The sequence below is a fragment of the Perna viridis genome, chromosome 3 (genome assembly GCF_037379345.1).
Source record: "Perna viridis isolate PV_CMFRI_1.1 ecotype Kerala chromosome 3, ASM3737934v1, whole genome shotgun sequence".
NCBI lineage: Eukaryota > Metazoa > Mollusca > Bivalvia > Mytilida > Mytilidae > Perna > Perna viridis.
In genome coordinates, this window is record NC_142447.1 from 23,483,178 (window position 1) to 23,504,509 (window position 21,332).

The 21,332-nt window shown below is 34.2% G+C and overlaps 1 protein-coding gene across 1 annotated transcript; it reads right to left on the reverse strand.

Annotated features, from left to right (window-relative positions):
* Positions 1–1,284: 1,284 nt before the first annotated feature.
* LOC148621506 (uncharacterized) lies at positions 1,285–3,750 on the reverse strand. The gene is made up of 2 exons (XM_088573998.1): positions 3,202–3,750; positions 1,285–2,619 (listed from the first exon to the last, which is right to left on the reverse strand). Exons 1-2 carry the CDS (start codon positions 3,740–3,742, stop codon positions 2,216–2,218), a joined length of 945 nt encoding a protein of 314 aa, XP_088430124.1. The 5' UTR covers positions 3,743–3,750; the 3' UTR covers positions 1,285–2,215.
* Positions 3,751–21,332: the final 17,582 nt, after the last annotated feature.

Genomic DNA, 21,332 nt, shown 5'->3' on the forward strand with positions numbered 1-21,332 from the left:
CCCATTTCTTCGTGATAAGAAATTGCAATGGTTTTTTTTCTAAATTAGCTGATGATATCTAGATGTTTCTACTTTAGTATTATGTACTGAAAATCACGTAGACACATTTCTGGCGTGATTTACAGTATAGTGGTATACTTGCCAAAACCGGAACGGTCGACATATATTAAACTCGTGGTTGTAAGGTATTTAATACATTGGATGTTGTTATATAGTTATGATGCAGACTCTGAACACGGTCTTGTAGACGACTTTTCATCAATAAAATTACTCGAACAGGTGGATTAAAATGCTTCATAGTATAAGAAAGAATATGTGAGATTTGGTTTCGAAGGACACTCCTTTGTAACAAAAATAATAATAATAATAATAATAATAATAATAATAATAATAATAATAATAAAACAAATGCTTATCACATTGCACTTACGTCAATACGATAATGAGCCAGCGTTTTGTCATATCAAACTTCTGTTCATGTAATTGTTACAGTGAGTGGTGTTATATTTGTTTATTTTTTAAATGTCTTAATTCATTAAAGACCTAAATGTTATTATTGTTTTGAAAAGAAAAGGGCAACAATTTATTCCAGTTTAGAAAACAAGCGCAACCATGACGTTTTAGTTTTAGGGTGATATGAGATCTTCATTCTGTTTCCTGTTTGACGAAATAATGAGAACATTTGTCTTCGAATATTTGGCTAGCACCATCATGATACATCTTAAAAATTATTGCATTTTTTACTACTTTCATTGTTGTCATTTAACGAGAACGCAGAAAAAATAATGTCTTGTACAATATGGAAGTGAAAAATATAGTAGTTAGGTAGGGGTTTTCGAAAACATTTTACATGGAGTTAATGGGGCAACAATCTAGACTAAAACGGTGCTTTGGTCAAAACGGCGGTAAAATGAAAGTAGACACAAGAAGATACATATAGGGCAGGTAGGGTAAGAGGAAACATACACATTTTTTTTCTTGGTCTAAGTTGTAGTATCCAAAATGGGTTCCTCTTTTATAGAAAAAAAATGTATAATAGGGAAAATGAGCAAATGAAAGCCTTTATCCCCCATTTAACCAATTTCTGGATCGAATCACATTTTTTAAATATAAAACCTGATCCGCCCTTGTCGTACATTTCATTCACAAAATGATTACCTACGTTTGATACTGAAGGTATACATGTATCCTCCCTAATATATGAATTCCAAGTGAAAAACTGGTAAGACGTATTCACTTCTACATACATGTATTAATCAAAACTTAAACTACTAGTTCAAAGTTTATTCTTAGCTATCTTATTGCAAAATTGATTAAGGAGTACATTCATTTCGCCTAGCATGTTGTCTTTCAACCTCAGATTTTTTAACTGGTTTTTTTCTATAAAAAGCATAAAATTAAATAAAATTTAAACTAAACTTAGATAATACAACGCAAGCACATTATTTGGTAATTTATTATTATATTTTAAATATCATTAATTCCAAAACCCGTTACGATAATCCCATCCGTTAGACTCTTGTTCAGTAACAGTAAGGGTCATCTCACCGATATTTTACTTTAAAATTTGTCAGTAATCATGCTTTTTTACATATGCTTCCCGTTTCAAATTTTAAGCTACGAAGAATTACCAAATATTTATGATATTTTTTTGTTCAATATCATGAATGAATATCTTTATCCAAGACAAACATTTGTATACGAACATCAGCTTTACTCCAGTAATGATTGTGCTCATAATTTCCTGTAGATATGTGGGTGGGGGAAGAGTAGCTTTCTCAAATGCTGCAAATTTTTTTCCATGTTTCAAGCATTTATAAATAGAAATTTTTGTTTCTTAAAATACAACATTTTCCTGATCAAAATTTTTGTGACTTAACTTCCGAGACATAGTAGTCAACCAAATGCATCATGACAAATATCAATTTGAAAACCTTGCGTCCGGACGATTTGTTTTATTTTGCATGGTTTAGTTTTTGTTCCACTTTTATGGCTGCCGCCAGAGATCCACATTCCAGCAAGTACTTTAATTTGATGTGAGTTTATTGAAATGCAAAATATGAATCAGATGCATCTCTGATGTCATTGCATTGCACGTCAATCTGATGTTCAGATGCGTTTAAACCTTACAATTAATAAACTTGTTAAAAAAAACTGCTTGATCTGTACGTCAATGGAAATTAAACATCAGTATTACAAAAGTCACTCCATTTAACTAGCCAATGAAATATCCTGTAAAAGTACTAAACTTGTCTATATCACTGTAAACATCCCCATGAGACTCAGTGTTTGACTTAACATAAACCTCATCACCCTTTTTGAGTTGTAGAACTACAGTTAGTGTACCAGCTTTGTAGCCTTGGTCAGTGACGTACGTTCCAGCAAGGGGCTCATTGTTTTTCCAAATATGTCTATATAAACTTTTACTGTTTTCTGATAAAAGAACTGCTGTGAACATATAAAGTCCAGGGATTGGTGCAGTAAACACACCTGTACTAGTATCATAGGCGTTTCCAACATTGGTCCACATAAAGGGAAATTTTACAATTCCTTTTGTTGATTTGGATATCATATATGCTGCAAATGCGATTCTCGGTTTGTTTGTTATTTCTTTATAGTCTGAAGTGGAATAAAAACAAATTACTTACATATTTACAATAAAAATAGCTCATTATATATTTTGCCTTTCTAATATGTTATTTACAATGGGCAAGTTGTTGCCAATAACACGATAAATGGTATCAAAAGAAAACGTATGTTAGCATTCAACTACATTTTTAATTGTTCATGGGATATATGGATAGATGGAAGTGGATACTTTTTTAACATACCACTGCAGGCTGAAATAATGACTGTAGTAATCATGCATAGTCAATATTTAATTTAGGAAAACAATTAATGTCTAGTTTGTCTTTTTTTTTTTATCCATATCAACACCTAAAATGCACATTAAAACTCAACACAAAAATACCTTGTCTTAAAACATAAAAGCAAACTATAGTGTTGAGTAGGACACAAAATGTTTAACACAAAGTTTTTATGCATTGAGGTGGACACATGTTGTCTACCATAACGCAAAAAGTGTTGACGTAGATATTTTTTGTCTAACTGAACTCGAAAAACGAGAAATAAAGTGGAGGTTAGGTTATACTGTTGCGATTTAATGATAGCTTAATGTAACAACTTTTGTATAAAATTTACCCTTTGCTAACTGTGCCTGGTTTGTCAACATTTCTGAGATATTTTTTTTATATCCATTAATAACCGAAACAAATGATGACCATAATTCACTTCTCATCATCTGAATAGAAGAATTTCTTTCCTTTTCTGAACCTGTTATTTCTTTCAGTTTAGTTTCAATACGCCTGTCATATAATGCCATTTGATGCATCGATTGATTTTCTAACTTTTCGGCGACAGTTTCTATTTTGTGCAAAATGTTTTCTTTTGTTTTATCAAATTCTGTTTTCTGAACGTCCATGAAGGTTTCGGTAATTTCTTTTAAATTTTCGATTTTGTCGAGCCCAGACTTTAAATCACTAGTCCACTTTTCCATCATGTTTTCATGGTTCTTCATTTTGAACTCCAGTTGTATCAGTTTTTCCAACACCCTTTCTTCGAAATGATATTTTGAGCACTGCATGATAGTATCGGTTCCAATGGACATTCCGTTTACAGATATAATAAAAACAAAGATCAATATAAATGAACGAAAAATAACCATTGCGGTAGTACAACACATTATCTTGATCAAATTGTATTTCGTTATCGACAACTTTAGTTCGAAAATGTTGTAGTTTCAATAAGAGTTATCTTATATATTCTTACTACAACATAAATCGCTTTGTTTGTGTTAGCATTACTTCAGTCCACCCATTAGATAACTATTGAAGGTATGAATGCCTGTTAGTTGTAATGTTTGACATAAAACGTTCCATTTTTCAAAATTTAAGTGAACAAAATCACGATTGCTTTTGTTTCTTGTACTTACTTCATAACTATCATGTGTCTATTTTTGAATTAGGTAATCTGCTTCACAAATTTGATTTAAAATAAAGTATCCACTTGTGATCATGCCAAAGTACTTTAACTCCGGGCATTTGTTTTTGCGCCTGTCCCAAGTCAGGAATTTTTGGCCTCTATATGTCTTGTTTGATTTCACCTTTAGATTATTTTTATGTTACCTGAGTATATAGAATAAACCTTTTCGCTGTACCCGTGTTAAATGAAGTTAGGGGCCAGCTGCAGTCCTCCCTGTGGTATGAGGGTTTCCTCGTGCTTTTTGAAGACCAATAGCTGACCTTCGGCTGGTATTTTTATCCCAAAGGGGTTGTTGTCGTTTTGATATAGTCACCATACGTATTTTTCAAATCTACCTAATACCAAGCAATTACAACTTCTACAGGTCACCCCACGGTCTTCAATGAGATATAAGGCATTTTCGATATATTTATCTTTCGTTTGTATCATTGCAGATTTTCAAACAATGGTTTAATAACATTGAACAAATAAATTAAAGGCTACTATACCATTCTACGCATACATGTAGAAATTAAGTTGTTGTTAACTTCATGGAAAGTGGAACCGAATCGAAGAAATACACATTTGCGCGATAAACGGATGACTTTTATATATAGATTCTCCTTCAGTCTCGAGGGGATTACTGGATTCCCCCACTGGAGTTTTAGCGAGTGGGTTAAAATCTAAAATTAAACTATCTAGAGTGGAGAAATCCTTTAATCCTCGAGAGAAATGATTGATTATTGGGGTTTAACGCCCGAGCAGCAATATTTCAGCTATATTCAGGCGATGAACATGAAAGGGATGACATAATGAACATATAATGATGAAATGAAAAAAGGTACGAAACACAAGGATAATAGGGTCGATAATTTTGATTGCCACTAGAAAAGGGGGGATGGGTAGGGTTGGGCAATTTAGCCTCCCGTGGCGGAGCACAAAGGTTCCTACTCCTATCGAATACGACAACAGAGTTCTTTAACGTGCGAGAAACGTGGCATCTTTCCCAATACGGTGCACCACTATGGTTTGCAGTCAGGGTTTCCGTATTATATCCTGATAACCCCAGCATGTTACACGCCAGGAATACCCATTCCACCACCTGGAGCACACATCCCAGTTGCTTTTTGGGCAGAGCGCCTAGCCCCCGACTAGGTTTCTGATCACTATTTAGTCGCCTTTTACGACAAATCTAGCACTGCTGTAGGCACATTCTTTTGACACCCGGCCCTGCACGGGACCCGAGAGAAATGAGGGAGAATCTCTTTTCTCCCATAATAAAATATAAAAAAATAAATTAAACAACACCCTAAATTCTCCCAATATTTACTACGTCATCAAGGACCTCCCCTCCAGTTATCAAGTCATTGCGTAATCGATATCACAACCATTATGATTAGTTGATACACTACCAACTAATCTGTTAAAATATGAATAACATTCGTAAATCAACAAGTATTTAATTGATCAACAATTTGAATACCAACTGTAAACATGGTAAACATGGTAAGCGTGATAAGTGTGGTAAGCGTGGGAGTCTTCAAGCAACGTTTTAATTTCCCGGCACGTGGCGGGAAATTAAAAATTTTTAATCACTCGCTCGTGTGGTGTGAATAAAGCCTATAAATGGTAGAAATAAATATTTCATTTGTGTCTTGAAAAGGTATACCAGCAAACAATTATTCTGTGTTTTTGATTGATACGTTTTCCGTTAAAAAATAAATTGAAAAACATATTGTCTATAGTAAACAAATATGGTGTATAAATCTGCATCGTGCTTTTACAAACAGTAAGCACTTTTTTCTTTTTCTTTATGTTGTGTTGTGTTTCGTTTTTGTTTTTCTTTGTTTTTGTTCCACTTTGCCGTAAATTTGGTTCCTGTAGTGTTGAAATGAGGTAAATAACATTGACCACAAAACAAGTACTGAGTATAAACATCCCTGTTTAAAGCAGCAAGTTACATTTATGAAACACTATAATGTGGCATGAGTTACTACGACGGAAATCCATGTCAGTAATTTTTTTTTTGTTACGTTTGGTCTGTATCACTAAAATGTGTTAATATCTATATTTGAAAGCATAATAGTATTTCTCAATGGTAGGTTTTTGCTTTCCGATGAGTTCAATAATGTACTTACATTTCATGGAAGCAAGTGAAATCTAATTGTTTTTCTATTCACTTATTCACTCAAGATAATATCGGTAAAATAACGCATTTTCCTATCACAAAAGATGATTCGCGTTGTCAGCTTATTGTTGAGTAGTAGATATTTCATTTTCTATGATATCCTTTGAAACCAAAGATATGAAACAGAATTTTGCATTGAAAACGAACAGTGGAATGCTATATTGTCATGTATAACCAAACATCTTGCAAAGGTACGTCTCAAATAAATTTGGTACCTGTTTTGTTTAGGTTTAGGACCATATCAAAATCTTTGTTGTGAGTTTGTATGAGAATGTGAAAATATGTTTGTCTTGAATATGTCAAAACGATGATTTAAACATTTGCTATGGATATTATATTAGCCGAGAAAACATGGAGACTTTCTGAAAGTCAAGTGAAGACAAAAGAGGTATCATTATAAGTTGTCTTTTTTTCTTACATTCCGTCAAATTGTCGAATCTGACTATTATTTTCTTAGTATATCTTATAACAAAAGTAGGGAAACAAATCAATTTAAGCTATTAATGACGGAAACGCATTTCAATAACATTCTCATGATTGCTCAAAATAGTGTTTGTACTTTATAAAAAAGTATAATTTTAAATCAATAATTAACTAAGATTATTATGAAGAAAATAATAATTTTCTAATGAATCTTATCTTCAATGGTCTCAATTTTACCACACAATTCACCCTGACTACAAACAAGCCTTGCAATTGAGCATTTTTAAGACATGGACATTTTCACAAGATAATAGTTAAGGCGGTAGACCCAGGGTAAGGGACACAACCCTTACAAATCATTGGAAGGTTGGTATTCAGCATTTTATATTAATCTCATGTTTGCATCAAAGTAACTTGCACTGATTTCATTCTCTTTCAAATGAAAGCTTAATAGGTTTTGGTGAAATTGATATGTTACAAACGTATCACTGGCTTCAAGAGTTATGTCCTTTACCCAAGGTTTACCTGCATAAGGTCAGGATTCTCAGCTAGTAATATAAACACAGATTTTTGGTCATGTTCCATTTATTGTTCCCATTTTAGTGGAGTCTCGTATTCTTTGCTGTGTGTGTTGTTTTCTTCATCCTTCCATAATATTTTTTTTTATTTCCGCTCGAATCTTGGTTCCCTTGATTAATCTTTTTCTTTTAAGGTTATATTTTTAACGATATAATTAGTACATTTTGTTGTTTTTTGTCAGTCATCATCTCCATTTGTTACGTTTTGAATAATTAAGCAACACATGTATAACATAAGTTCTAACGTGTTATATTGTGAATATTAAAAATATCTGCCAACATTTCCTATTATCGATAAGTTATTGCGATAACTATAAATAAGCAGTTTTTATCAACATTTTGTTGGAATTACGGCAATGTCGGTGAACACAGGTCAAATACAAAAATCATTTTAAGACAGAAATGTTTTATGTGTCTTATTCATACATGTAATAACGAGAAGATATTCTTTGAGGTAAAGTAATTATCTACACAACTTAACGGAGATGTTTCGGCGCTATTTAGATATTGGTAAAATAGATATTTCGCTAGCTAAGATCAGATCAGATTACTTGTAAAGTTAAAGGGGGGTGTTTATGTCACGGTATTAATGTGTTACTGTTAGGGCTGTGGTCTTTATCACTACAGAACATTTCCTTTATACTATATATGTATTGGTAGCGTGGCAATATACTCCAAGGTAGCTAAACGGTAATGCACTGATTCCAACTTTCATGTTTCATGAAGAACATTAGCCATTCAAATCAACATATTGTTTATTATGCCTAACAATTATATGTGTTATAATATCCCACCAGAGCGCCAGAGAATAATCAGGGACCCCCTATTTGGTTTGTATATAAATAGTAAACATGACAACTATAGCGGAACGGAATTATTATTGTCGTGGGAACTGGGTCAGGTCAACAGGTCGTAAACTTTGATCGTATATATGGGGTACGTACACAGGGAAATAATTCAACCTGGTCGTTGGTTGAGAAAGACTGTGCTGGAGCGCTCTGGTCACTTATAAAGGGTTATTCAAGTATCTTGCCCTGGTAACGGGTCACAGTCTCCCAGAAGCAGACGATGTTGGGGGTTTCGTACTCCCTTGGGAATCCTTGGAACTATTGATTGGTTGAGTGCCCCCAGTCATGCGTAAAAACGATAAATGGGGGAAATGCCGGAAGAAGATGGCGGCGCCCAGTGATTTAACCGGTACATGATATAATAAAAGGAAATGGGCATTACGGAACTTATTCTGGGGTAACAATATATCCCTTACACATGAAATGACGGGTGAGAAACCGGACTAGAATGGGAGGGACAAACTAAAAAGGGAACCTGACTATGGGTGCGAAACAGTGGGAACGAACTTGTACTTACGACCTTCCCCAAAATACATAACAAACAAACAATGGCATCCACAAATATACATAATGAGGTAACTGTGAGTGTCTACGGTATTCACATTAATGTTCCACTCAAGCTATAAAGAAAAAAAGAAAAGAAAGTTCTTGAGTAGAACCATAGGTTACCAAACCTTTACATCAAGTCTAAAAGTCTTACCCTTAACATGTTACATACTACAAAAAGTCAATATTCCACTATACTCGAATTCACCTCAGCCTGTTTTCAGTTTGTTTAAATTATCTTGTAAATTACTCAAATGTTCCTTTAAAATGGCCCATCATATAATTTTCCTTTCATCTAATGTATTATTGATAGTTTGCAGTAATTGCAATAAGACGATAAATAGAATCAAAAGAAAACATATGTTAGCATTCAACTATATTTAAATTGTTCAGTGGATATTTGGTCATGTGGAAGTGAATATTTTTTTAATAAGCATAATGTATACATGCAATCTTCACAATACTGTTGCTTATTTGCTTCATATGCATACATGAATAGAGAAATGAAAAGTTCATTCAAATTATTCAGTGCATATCTTGAATTTATCAAATAAGATTTTTTTGTTCTGTTAAAAGCAGACATTGAAATACATTTGCTACCTTAAACTTGGAAATAAAGTGATGGTAAGCTTTTACTTTTTGAATGTGATATGAGGTTTAGTAACTTTTGTATAAAGATATACACTTTTGTAACTGTGCCTGCTTTGTTACAACCTCTGAGATATTTGTCCTATATCCATTGATAGCCGAATCAGATGATGATCATAATTCACTTCTCATCATCTGAATATAAGCATTTCTATCCTTTTCTGAACCTGTTATTTCTTCCAGTCAATGCGTGTGTCATATAATGTCATTTGATGCAGCGATTGATTTTCTACATTTGCGGCGACTGCTTCTACTTTGCGCAAAATGCTTTCTTTTGTTTTATTAAATTTTGTTTTCTGAATGTCTATGAAGCTTTCGGTAATTTCTTTTAAATTTTCGATTTTGGCAAACCCAGACTTCAAATCAGTACTCCACATTTCGATCATTTTTTCATGATTTTTCATTTTGAACTCCAGTTGCATGTTGCATCAGTTTTTCCCAACCCTTTCGTCAAAGTGATATTTTGAGCACTGCATGAGAGTATCGGTACCAATGGTCACTCCGTTTACAAATTATAATAAAATGGTGATAAATGCACGGATAATGGCCAGTTCGGTAGTACGACACATTGTATTCCATAATCGACAACTTTTTTTCAAATTGTATTTGTTTCTTTGTGTTAGCATTACTTCAAGCCACACATATATATACTTTTGCAGGTTTAAATGTCAGTTTTACTAAAAAAAAAAACGTCCCGCTGTTTTAATTAAAGTGCAAAAAATCACGATTGGCTTCGTTTCTTATTACTATCATGTGTCTGTTTTAGAATCTGGTATTCTGTTTCACAACTTTTACTTAAAGTGCGCACTTGTGATCATGCAAAAGTATATTAATCTCGCCGATTTTTTTGTGCCTGTCCCAATTCAGGAATTTCTGGCCTCTGTATGTCTTGTTTCGTTTTCAGCTTAAATTTATTTTGATTTTACTGGCGTATATAGAGCAACTCTGTCGCTGTACCTGTGTATAATTATATTATGGGGCCAGCTGCAGTCTGCCTTGTGGTATCAGGGTTTCCGCGTCGTTCACTGAAGACAAATGGAAGGCCTTGGGCTGACATTTTCATAATTTTTATGTGGTTGTTGTCTCTTTGACATGTATTGCATGACTATTCTCTTTAAAATTAACAATTTATATTTGTGGCATGTTATTAAAATAGGGGATGTGGTATAATTGCCGATGAGACAGTCATCCATCAAATACCAAACAACAAAGAATTACAACTTCTACAGGTCACCCTATGGTCTTCAATGAGGTAAGGACATTTTCGACATATTTATCTTTCTTTTGACTCATTGCGAATTTTTTTATAATGTTATAATAACATTCACAATTGAAACAAAGGCTACAATACCATTCTTCGAATGTATGTAGAAAATAAGTTGTTAGAAACTTCAGGAAAAGTGCAGGCGCATCGAAGAAATATAGATTTGTACGATACACGTGTGATGTTTACATAAACATTTTGTACCTCGAAACAATTATTTGGTGTTTTCGATTAATACATTTTTCGTTTGAAGAGAAAAAAATAACTTAATTGGAGAAATATATTGTCGATAGTAAACAAATATTTGTATATGAATCTGTATCCTGGTATTATATACAGTAACCAGTGTTTGGTTTTTATTTTTGGTTTGTTTTTGTTTTTTGTTTTTTTTTTTTGTTCCGTTTTGCCGTACACCCAATTAAAGAAAAACAATATTGCTATTTAAATACCAGTCCATATAAAATTCAGACACTGCCTAATGTATAGGTGATCATTGTGTAAAAAAATCCACCAAACAAACGAAGCCTTTTCAATCTACATATGTTATAATTTCACATAACTATTATTCTAATAATTTCTGCATTCCGATCTGCACGTTTAAGAAAATCATTCATCTCCCACTAAAATCGCCTCGTGCAGGTCCGGGTGTTACAAAAATATGCCTGCAGCAGCGCCAAGCTTGTCGTAAAAGGCGACTAAATAGTGCTCAGAACACTGCCCACAGAGCAACTGGGATGTGTGCCCCAGGTGGTTGAATGGGGTACCCCTGGCGTGTTACATGCTGGGGTTGTCAGGCTATAATACGGAAAACCTGACCGCAAACCATAGTTGTGCATCGTGTTGGGAAAGATGCCACGTTCCTGCACGTTAAGGAACCCTACTGTGGTATTCTCCCGGAGTAGGAACCATAGGCTCCGCCACGGGAGGCTAAATTGCCCGACCTACCCACCTCTCCCAATTTCCAGTGGCAATCAAAATTTGTCGACCCCATTATCCTTGTGTCCCATCCCTTTTTCATTTCATCATCATTTCATGTTCATTTTATCATCAATTGCATGTTCATCGTCTGAATATAGCTGAAATATTGCTGCTCGGACGTTAAACCCCAACAAAAAAAAAAAAAAAAACAAACTCCCACTAAAATCAACCAAATGAAACAAAATCAAGAACGATACTTCTTGCAAAGAGCCAATTTCATGTACAGTTTACATAATTTTTATCTCAAAAGAGCAACAACCAAATGATAAACTAAGACTGTTATGTGATCAGTAACTGTTTCTGAGCAAGAAATAAACTCAATTCTTAGACATGCATGAATCACCTTCTGTCTGATTTTGAGAAAGACTGCTACCTAATAACACTTCAATGTATTTACATAGATTATAATATTTCAATGAAAAACAGTGGCGATCTGTGGTGATTTAACAATAATAACATTGTTAAGTTCGAAATTTTACAAATGGGGTCCAATCCTAGTTTTGGGGATTTGATACATCGTATCTACCCTAAAGAACTTGAGATAAAGGATACTACAGACACTGTGACAAACTTGATGACTTTTCATTCAGAATTGTCAACATTTCTTTCATCTGTGGCAACATCCCTTCAGCACCTGCGTATGGAGTGTTCATATCATAACTCATTCGTTATGCCAGAGCTTGCCGAAACTACGCAGACTCTTTGTATCGCGCTAGAATTTTAACAAATGGGCTTCTGGAACAAGGTTATGTTGCTATAAGATTAGTCGTCACTACAGAAATCTTATGGTCATCATCATGAACTCGTGGATCGTTATGGTGTATCCATCTGCGCCATCAAATCTGATTTGTTTAACGTGTCATAGTTTTCCTTTCCTCTCTGTCTACCCCGGATTTGAATTTTATGAGCAGGTCGGTGGGTGTTTCTAGAAAAGCACAGGACGCTTACCTTACCGGTGCACCTGGTCCATGCTCCCAGTTTTTCATGGAGTCTGAGTTGCTCATTTGCTTTTGTTGCTTTGCGTGTATGATTTTAGTTACTTCATGTTCTTTGTTGTGTATGTCTGTTTTCCATGTCTGGTCTTTGTCGCTGGATTCCATTCTTTTGATTACTGCTACAACATTTTTGTTTATTCTTTTACTGAAAACAGCTCCAGAAGAAGAATTCTTTGCCTGAATATTAACTTCGTAAATTTTTTGGAGCTGTAGAACTACAGTAAAGGTACCAGCTTTGTAGCCTTTGTCGGAGACCTACGTTCCAGCCAGGGACTGGACTCTTTGTTTCGCCAAATATGTTTACATAAAGTTTTACTTTTTCATCTGAAAGATGGACTGCCGTGAAGGTATGAAATCCGAGCATTGATGCAGTAAACACACCTTTACTAGGGAATTTTACTATATAAGTTCCAGTGGTTTGGACATTGTATAGGCTGAGAAGACGATGTCTAGTTTGATCTTTATTGCTTTAAATTCGGAAACGATTGATTGATTGATTGATTGATTGTTGGGGTTTAACGTCCGAGCAGCAGTATTTCAGGAATATTCATGAAATGATGAAATGAAAAATTGGATGGGACACAAAGATAATAGGATCGACAAATTTTGATTGCCACTAGAAAATCTGATCCCTATTTAGTCGCCTTTTACCACAAGCTTAGTCTGCTGCATGCCTATTCTTTTAACATCCGGACCTGCACGGGGCAATTCTGAAACGAAAAAGAAACAAAACATTTGGGCTTACAACATAGCTCATAATGTAAAACGCTGTAAAAAGAATGTTGCTATTTTGATCAGCTTTTGTTACGGCTAACACTTTAAAACGTTAACAGTATATCAAAGGTTAGTAGGCATGTAAACTTTTGAATGTAATGGTATTTGCATATATTACGTAGTACGTGAATAGATGCAAATGAGTCATTTTACTCATTATACAGTTATGATATTACATAATGATGTTTTTATTAGTAGTAGTTTTATTATTTTTACACCTTTTTTGCGTGTTTACTCGCAATTTTGATGTCAATTATCATCTATTAGATAATATTGAATTTAACTCGGCTGCTGGAGCACCTCTCATTTAAGAAGTTTGATTGGCGTTTTTGGGCTACACCCACAGAACTAACTCAAGCTTTCTCACGCTACCGGTTTATCACAATTAGTCTTGGTAATTTAGGAATTTTTATCGGCATAACATTATAATTACCAGTTTGTATGATTAATTTAAAACCCGCCCACCCTCCGCTTAAGCAGACAAGTTATCTCAATAATAATGAAACACTGTTGCGTTGTTTATATTTATTTCACAGCACGTGTTTGCCGAGAAGTGTAAACTGGCATATTGATTTATGAACCATAGAAAGTGAAGGACGTGTGTAATATCAGACATAGAATCTGCTGAACTTGTGTTAAGTATTTCTTCCACATAGATGCTATCGTTAAATTATGATAATAATCTTGTTATTGTTATGTTGCTTTTCTTTATATATGGGTCGTCGCTGTAATTTTGGGGGATGGTTCAGGGAGACAACAGGCTGGGAATTGTCCTCTTTGGAACAATTTTCAACCCTACCGGCTGTATGATTGAATGTACTTTGTATTCATGGGGTTCACATTTGCAATCGATTTGAACCACTTCACTATTGGTATCAAAAGGGAGGTGTCACCTCCGTAGCAGTTAATTAATTACAACTGAATCACAATCGGAGGGATGGTTTATCTTTAGAGCATTGTCTTAAAGGAGGGGGTTCCCAAGTCTGATCTAGAAATGCAGAGAACGCTTACCTATCAGTGCACCTGGTCCATGCTCACATTTTTTAGTGGAGTTCGTATTTATGATTTTAGTTACTTCATGTTCTTTGTTGTGTATGTCTGTTTTTCATGTCTGGTCTTTGTCCCTGGATTCCATTCTTTTGATTACCGCTATAGCCTTGGTTCCCTTGATTATTCCTCCACTCTTGCACGTAGTTATAAATAACCAAAGGGTTTCTGGGCACTTGTGGTATTACAGGGTCGCCGATAGGCCGCATCGAAAAATTTGTCCATCGATTCTTTTCTCCCTGCAACTGGCAAAACTTATTTTCACTGCGACCAATTGTTATTCAATTAAATATAGGAATATGATGTAATGAATTACACTTATATCATGTAACCCTTTTGATAAGAGATATAAATTATATGGTATCAGTCTTGTATTACATATTCTTGAGCGGGTGTACGTCAAAACATGGAGGCTAAAAACTATAGTGTGCCTCCTTTTTGCCTTTTCCTGTTTTTGTTTCTCGGCAAATGACTATCATTTTTCTTTTTCTTATAAATGTTATCATAAAGACCTATAAAGCAACTTAATAAGAAAAATAAAGATGTGTAGCCTCTTTTGGGATATATCACATCATACAGACTTTGCATGATTCTTACAAAGACTACTACTTAAAATATGCATGTGAAATGATTATTTTTTTACTTTTGAATCTTAAAGTAAAAGCTGTACAGGTACCAATGTATAGTACAACTTTGTATAACATCTATCATTTTGTAACTGTTGTGCCTGCTGTGTCACAACTTTTAAGTAACTTTGCTCATAGGCATTCAGCACCTGCGTATGGAGTGTTCATATCACAACTCATACGTTATGCCAGAGCTTGACTTTTTATATCGCGCTAGAACTCTAAAAAAATAGGCTTCTGGAACAGGGTTATGTTGCTACAAGATTGAAGTTATCACTACAGAAGTTTCATGGTCATCATAACCTTGGTTCCCTTGATTACTCTTTGACTTTTGGTTATATAAGTTTTTCCAAATTATTTTCGTCAAAGTTATATTATGACCACTGCATGACAGTATCTGTGCACGGTCATTCCATTTTTATTCATTATGAAAAATTGCCATTGCTGCCACACGATAGAAAATCCTTGTAAAAGCACAGATATACAACCCCATCAGCAACAAAAACTTCAACGGCTTCATTATGCGGGTAATTTAAATGTATTCACCTCTGTCTTAGGTAATATCGGATATTTTTTATAACAGCTATCTGAACACGTGTTTTTGAAAACAAATATAAACTGAGCCGCCACAATCTGTCAATTTATAGATGAGGGGGGTGTGTTTTGAACCTATTGTAATCTAAATTTACTAAGAGTGTCAATATGAACTATTTTACCAATTAAAAAAAATATAGATGAAAGGAAACGAATAGGAAATGAAATACCGAAGTGTCAACAATGCGACATTTCAACAGAAAATCACCTGAACGTGAAAAATTGAATTAAAGATGATCTACATACACAATGTACCGAAACGAATAAGATGAATTACATAAGTGGCATTAATTGCATCCGATGGGTATGCATGTCCTGCTCAGCCAGCAGCATCCGTCATACTGCAAGTAATCAGGTAAAAGTCAGCAAAATTTCAAAAGAAATGGAATGGGTTTCTGTGTAATTTTATCCCCCCTTACAACGATTAAAAAAAACACAAACAAAAACAAAAGCAAATAAGCATATCCGGATTCCACCAGAAACTTGAAGCATGGAGCAAGTGCACTGGGAGAGAAAGTTTCCTCTGCTTTCTACATCAAACGAAGTCCTCGTAATAAGGCACGTACGGTTCTACGAAAGAGGAAAAGAAAAGAAAACATGATTTTTTAAACAAATCGCCTCTCAGGGTACAGTTAGATACTGCATAATATAACGATCCACGAGTTTATGATGGCCACAACACGTTCGTAGTAATGACTAAAACCTTGTAGCAACAAAACCCTGTTCCAGACGCCTAATTGATAGAGAGAGTAATCAAGGGAACCAAGGTTATAGCGATAATCAAAAGAATGTAATCCAGGCACAAAGACCAGATATGGAAAACAGGCACAGACAACAAAGAACATAGAATAACTAAAATCATACATACAAGGTAACAAAAGCAAATGAGCAACTCGGACTCCACGAAAAACTGGGAGCATGGACCAGGTGCACCGGTAGGATAAGCGTCCTCTGCTTTTGTAGAAACAGCCGCCAATAAAAAGTCAAGTCCGGGGTAGACGAAAGAGGAAAGGAAACTACATGTTGAATAAATAGAGGTGTACTACGGCACAAAATATAAAAGCCAGGTAGTTTTGGCATGATCTAGCGTAACGTATGAGATGTGATATAAATACGAAGGTGCTGAATGCAGGTTTCCATAGATAATTGGAGAGTTCATGTTTCAGAATGAGATTTAGTTGCTTTTGTCGTATAGTTTGGTCATGAGTTTTCCCTTCCCATCTAAATGAGTACGTCAAGATATGTGGATGACCTCATGGTGACTTTAGTTTCCATTTATTAAACTTCTTTGGAGGAGATTTGATGAATAAAATCAAGGGTTGCTCAAAGACAAAACATCCTCTTTATAGTGGAAGCTAAGATCACAGGATTTGCCAAAACGAGTTTCCTTTTTCAAATTAGATCAACTGTCTTGTAAGTCTTAAAAGAGTGAAGAAATGGGTCATTTAGTGGCGGACACAATTTCGTCCCATATGAATTCCGGTCGTCTGTTAAAAAACACGTCAACTGGACATATACATGTATATGTATGCTTTCGATAAAAAAAATCCCCCTGTTTGACATATTCTTCGGCATATTTAGTTTGTTTGTTTGTCGGGGTTTAACGTCCGAGCAGCAATATTTCAGCTATATCCAGGCGATGAACATGAAGTGGATGATAAAATGAACATGAAATGATGAAGAAATGAAAAATGGGATGGGATACAAGGATAATGTGGTGGAGACATTTTGATTGCCACTGGAAATTGGGAGAGGTGGGTAGGGTCGGGTAATGTAGCCTCCTGTGGCGGAGCCCTATGGTTCCTACTCTGGGGAGAATACCACAGTAGGGTTCTTTAACGTGCGAGGAACGTGGCATTTTCCAACACGGTGCACCACTATGGTTTGCGGCCAAGTTTTCTGTATAATAGCCTGACAATCCCAGCATGTACAACGCCAGGGGTACCCCATTGCACCACCCGGGGCACACAACCCAGTTGCTCTGTGGGCAGAGCGCCCTAGCCTCCGGCTAGGGTTCTGAGCACTATTTAGTCGCCTTTTACGACAAGCTTATCGCTGCTGCAGGCCTATTCTTTTGATACCCGGACCTGCACGGGTCGGCATATTTAGTAGGTCGTCTTTAACAAAGTTGTGAGGTTATAAAAAAAATTACCGAAATCTCAAATCGGAGTGACATATTAAATAAAACATGTACTGGCAAAGTCAACAAAAATCGGATAAATGAACATGAATGAATATGGCCACTCTGTTCGTGACTTGGTACAAGCATTTTCTGGGTTAAACCAGGTTTTATGAAGAAATATGTATCAAGTACTATATAGTTTTCCTTTCCTCATTTGTCTACCCGGACTTTTTTAGCAACTCGGCGGGTGTTTCTAGAAAAGCAGAGGACGCTTACCCTACCGGTGCACCTGGTCCATGCTCCCAGTTTTTAGTGGAGTCCGAGTTGCTCATTTACTTTTGTTACTTTGTATGTATGAGTTTAGTTACTTTATGTTCTTTGTTGTGTATGTCTGTTTTCCATGTCTGGTCTTTGTCCCTGGATTACATTCTTTTGATTACCGCTATAACCTTTGTTCCCTTGATTACTTTTTCGATCATCACATGCTTATTCTTATATCAGTATCATTTCCTGACCATACTCACCAACTTAACATTTTTTTTATTTCGATAAGAATACAACATGCAGTTATTTGTTCTTTAAAAAATCAATAAGTTTATGTGGATGAGTCCACATTTCAGAACATTTAATAGTCATATATAACATACAGTTTTATCACACATCAATCGATTCCCGAAAATCTTGTTTAAATTTAAGAGTGGTCCTCTAATTGACAAATGGTGCAATTTCTCATTATTCACCACCCAAAAATGCGTTTTTTATAGTCAATGTTAATTTTGTTACAGAATGAAATAATTTCTTTATAAATTATTTAACATTATTGTCTTATTGTTCTGTTTGTATTTAATGTGTCTGCATTTTTATATTGTAATATTAATACATTTATCTTAATTAAATTTTATTACATCAAAATTAGGGTGAAGATATTTTCTTTTGTCTTTTTTTCAAACAAGAAGATCATCTCTTCCAAACACAGATTTTAAATCAAAGGATGAGATATTATATGTATTCTTAAATCAAAATACAATTTTCGAAATAAGTTGCTAGTGGGTTATGAAATAAATGCTTAATGTATCCACCCCTTCCTTGAAATTCCATGGTAGAAAGACTAATTTGCAACTTTTTCACAATTTCTGTATTATGTAGCGAAATATGTTACAGTTAAAGAATTAAATACATATTTGTATTCATAATATGTTTAAAAAAAATGTTTAAAAATTACTCTTTGTATTATTAGTAGAGTTTTGAAATCCAATATATAGACGGAACTACGTTTCCATGGTTTAAATGCACCTTTTGTGTATTCTAAGATTTAAGTGGGGTCCGAACTATTCAGTTATTATTTTAGTTTTCTGAGGGTTTAATTTTTATTAGTTTATGTTATTATATGTTTAGTCTATTTTCTTGATCAAAACATGGTATCGTTGCTTAAAAATGAAAGGAAATATATTTCGTAAGGTCCTTGTTTCTGTTTCTTTTATACTTTGTTTCCAGTTATGTAGTCCTCAGATGAAGATAGACTCAGGAGGCTTTGACAATTAAATTTTCAATAAATATCTATCACCTTGTCATAGAGTATCTTCCTATCAAAAACCACAAAAGTTGTGGATAATTAAAATCAATTCCCAAACTCTTAAACAATCTATTTAATTCAACTACATTTAACGTTTTCTTTTGGGTGCCATAGAGCAATAATGTTGCAGAAGCTAGAATTTGAAGTTCATTGTGAAAAGAAATAATGAATAAAGTAATTTTCTGATTATATGATAGGTAAAGCATCAATTGAGTATAGTTTTATTTATATTCAACCCCACTAACTTATTTAGGCCAGATACACTATACAATGAAAAATGATAATAATAGTAAACAGGAAAATGAAACGATGAAGGCATACTAACATGCATATTCATTTTAGAAATTACCAAAGGTACAATAAAAGGAAAGACAAGTACATGAATCTAGTGGTTTAACCTACTCCGGTGCAATTACAAATTCTGATTTTTTTCAAACAAAAAAACAAGGGCCAACGCGTTTGGATCTTACCCCATCAAGGTCAGGTCAAAGGGTGATAAATAACATTTTCAAATCAGCTCAACATTCCTTACATGGTGGTATATTCCTTTAATAAGTTCGTCATTGTGATTTATCATACACCCTAATATCGTTGTATGCATACAAAATTAAATCAGAATTTTAATATTGATCTGCAACCTACAATAATAAAGACAGAACTGATTAATGGTTTACTATGTAGGGTGCATTCCTCACCTAAGGCAAATGATAATGAAATGTATGAATGACCGAGAATTTCACATTTAAACCGGTCCTAGGTTATACAAAATCAATAATGGCGGCCGATGACCCTTATCATTCATCCATACCTGAAGTAGGTTAGCATTTACAACCATATTTGTTTTGAAATTGAAAAGAAGAATATCCAGGTTACTTGTATAGAAACAAACATGTCCACCAATTGTTGTTTTTAATGTTTATCGGAGGCTTAATATTTTGACCACCGCATTCGCATTAAGATTTAAAACTATATAACTTAGTCAGCTAGTTTGACATTTTTACTACATTTATCGTTCAATGAACATTACATGCCATTTAACAAGAATGTAAGTACAGTTTAACATAATGTGATTTAAACTGATAAAAGAGTAATCAAGGGAACCAAGGTTTTAACTTATAAAAGTAATAACAAACAACCATATGATAAATCATTAGTTATACTTTTGTAACCATTCAATTTACAGTGCTTTCTTTGTAAATATCTATTTATTATCTCCATTTGCAATATTGTGGGTATTTTCTTTCTTAAAAAAATAAGAAAACAAAGAACAGAAGAGTATCAATATAGAGAGGAAACCATTTATAACAACAAGTCAAACTAAGCAAAATCCACAATAATTAATGTGCGTTTTTCAAAGACTTCTCTGTATAATAAGTGCGTTACCAAAGAATATATTTATGAATCATTGATCTGACACAAGTTATCTCCCTGCTCGTAATGCATTCTAAGTAAAACATCAATCCGAAGGAAATGTACTGATATCAGAAAACTTCAAATTTCCGACAAGAAATGATACAAATACAAACAAACAAAATAAGGAAATTGATTTCTATCAAGTGCCAAACAATTTTATACGAAATGGTACCTTACGAGAAACCAGGGAAGTACAAATTTGATCATAATCACTATCAAAACAAAAATATTAATATCACATAATTATCACATTAACAACATTTTTGAATTAACATCATGTGGGAAAACCATTCACCCCATACGAATAAAACACATAAGACGAGTAACTTGTAGTATTTTTGCATGCCAAAGAAACAAATAAAACAGAAAAACAAACAAACAAACAAAAACAAAACAAGTAATGATTTCATAACCATTTGACAATTTACACCTGATCATAAACCAAACTATGTCTTGATTCATGACGCGTTAGCTACTTAAATGTTAATAATATCGCACAACCCGGTTAAACACTGAACACTGAACAAATCCCTACATTAAGTAAGAGTCATCAAGGGAACCAAGGTTATACCGGTAATCAAACGAATGTAATCCAGTGACAAAGACCTGACATGGAAAAAAGACATACACGACAAAGAACATAAAGTAACTAAAATAATACATACAAAGTAACAAATGCAAATGAGCAATTCGGA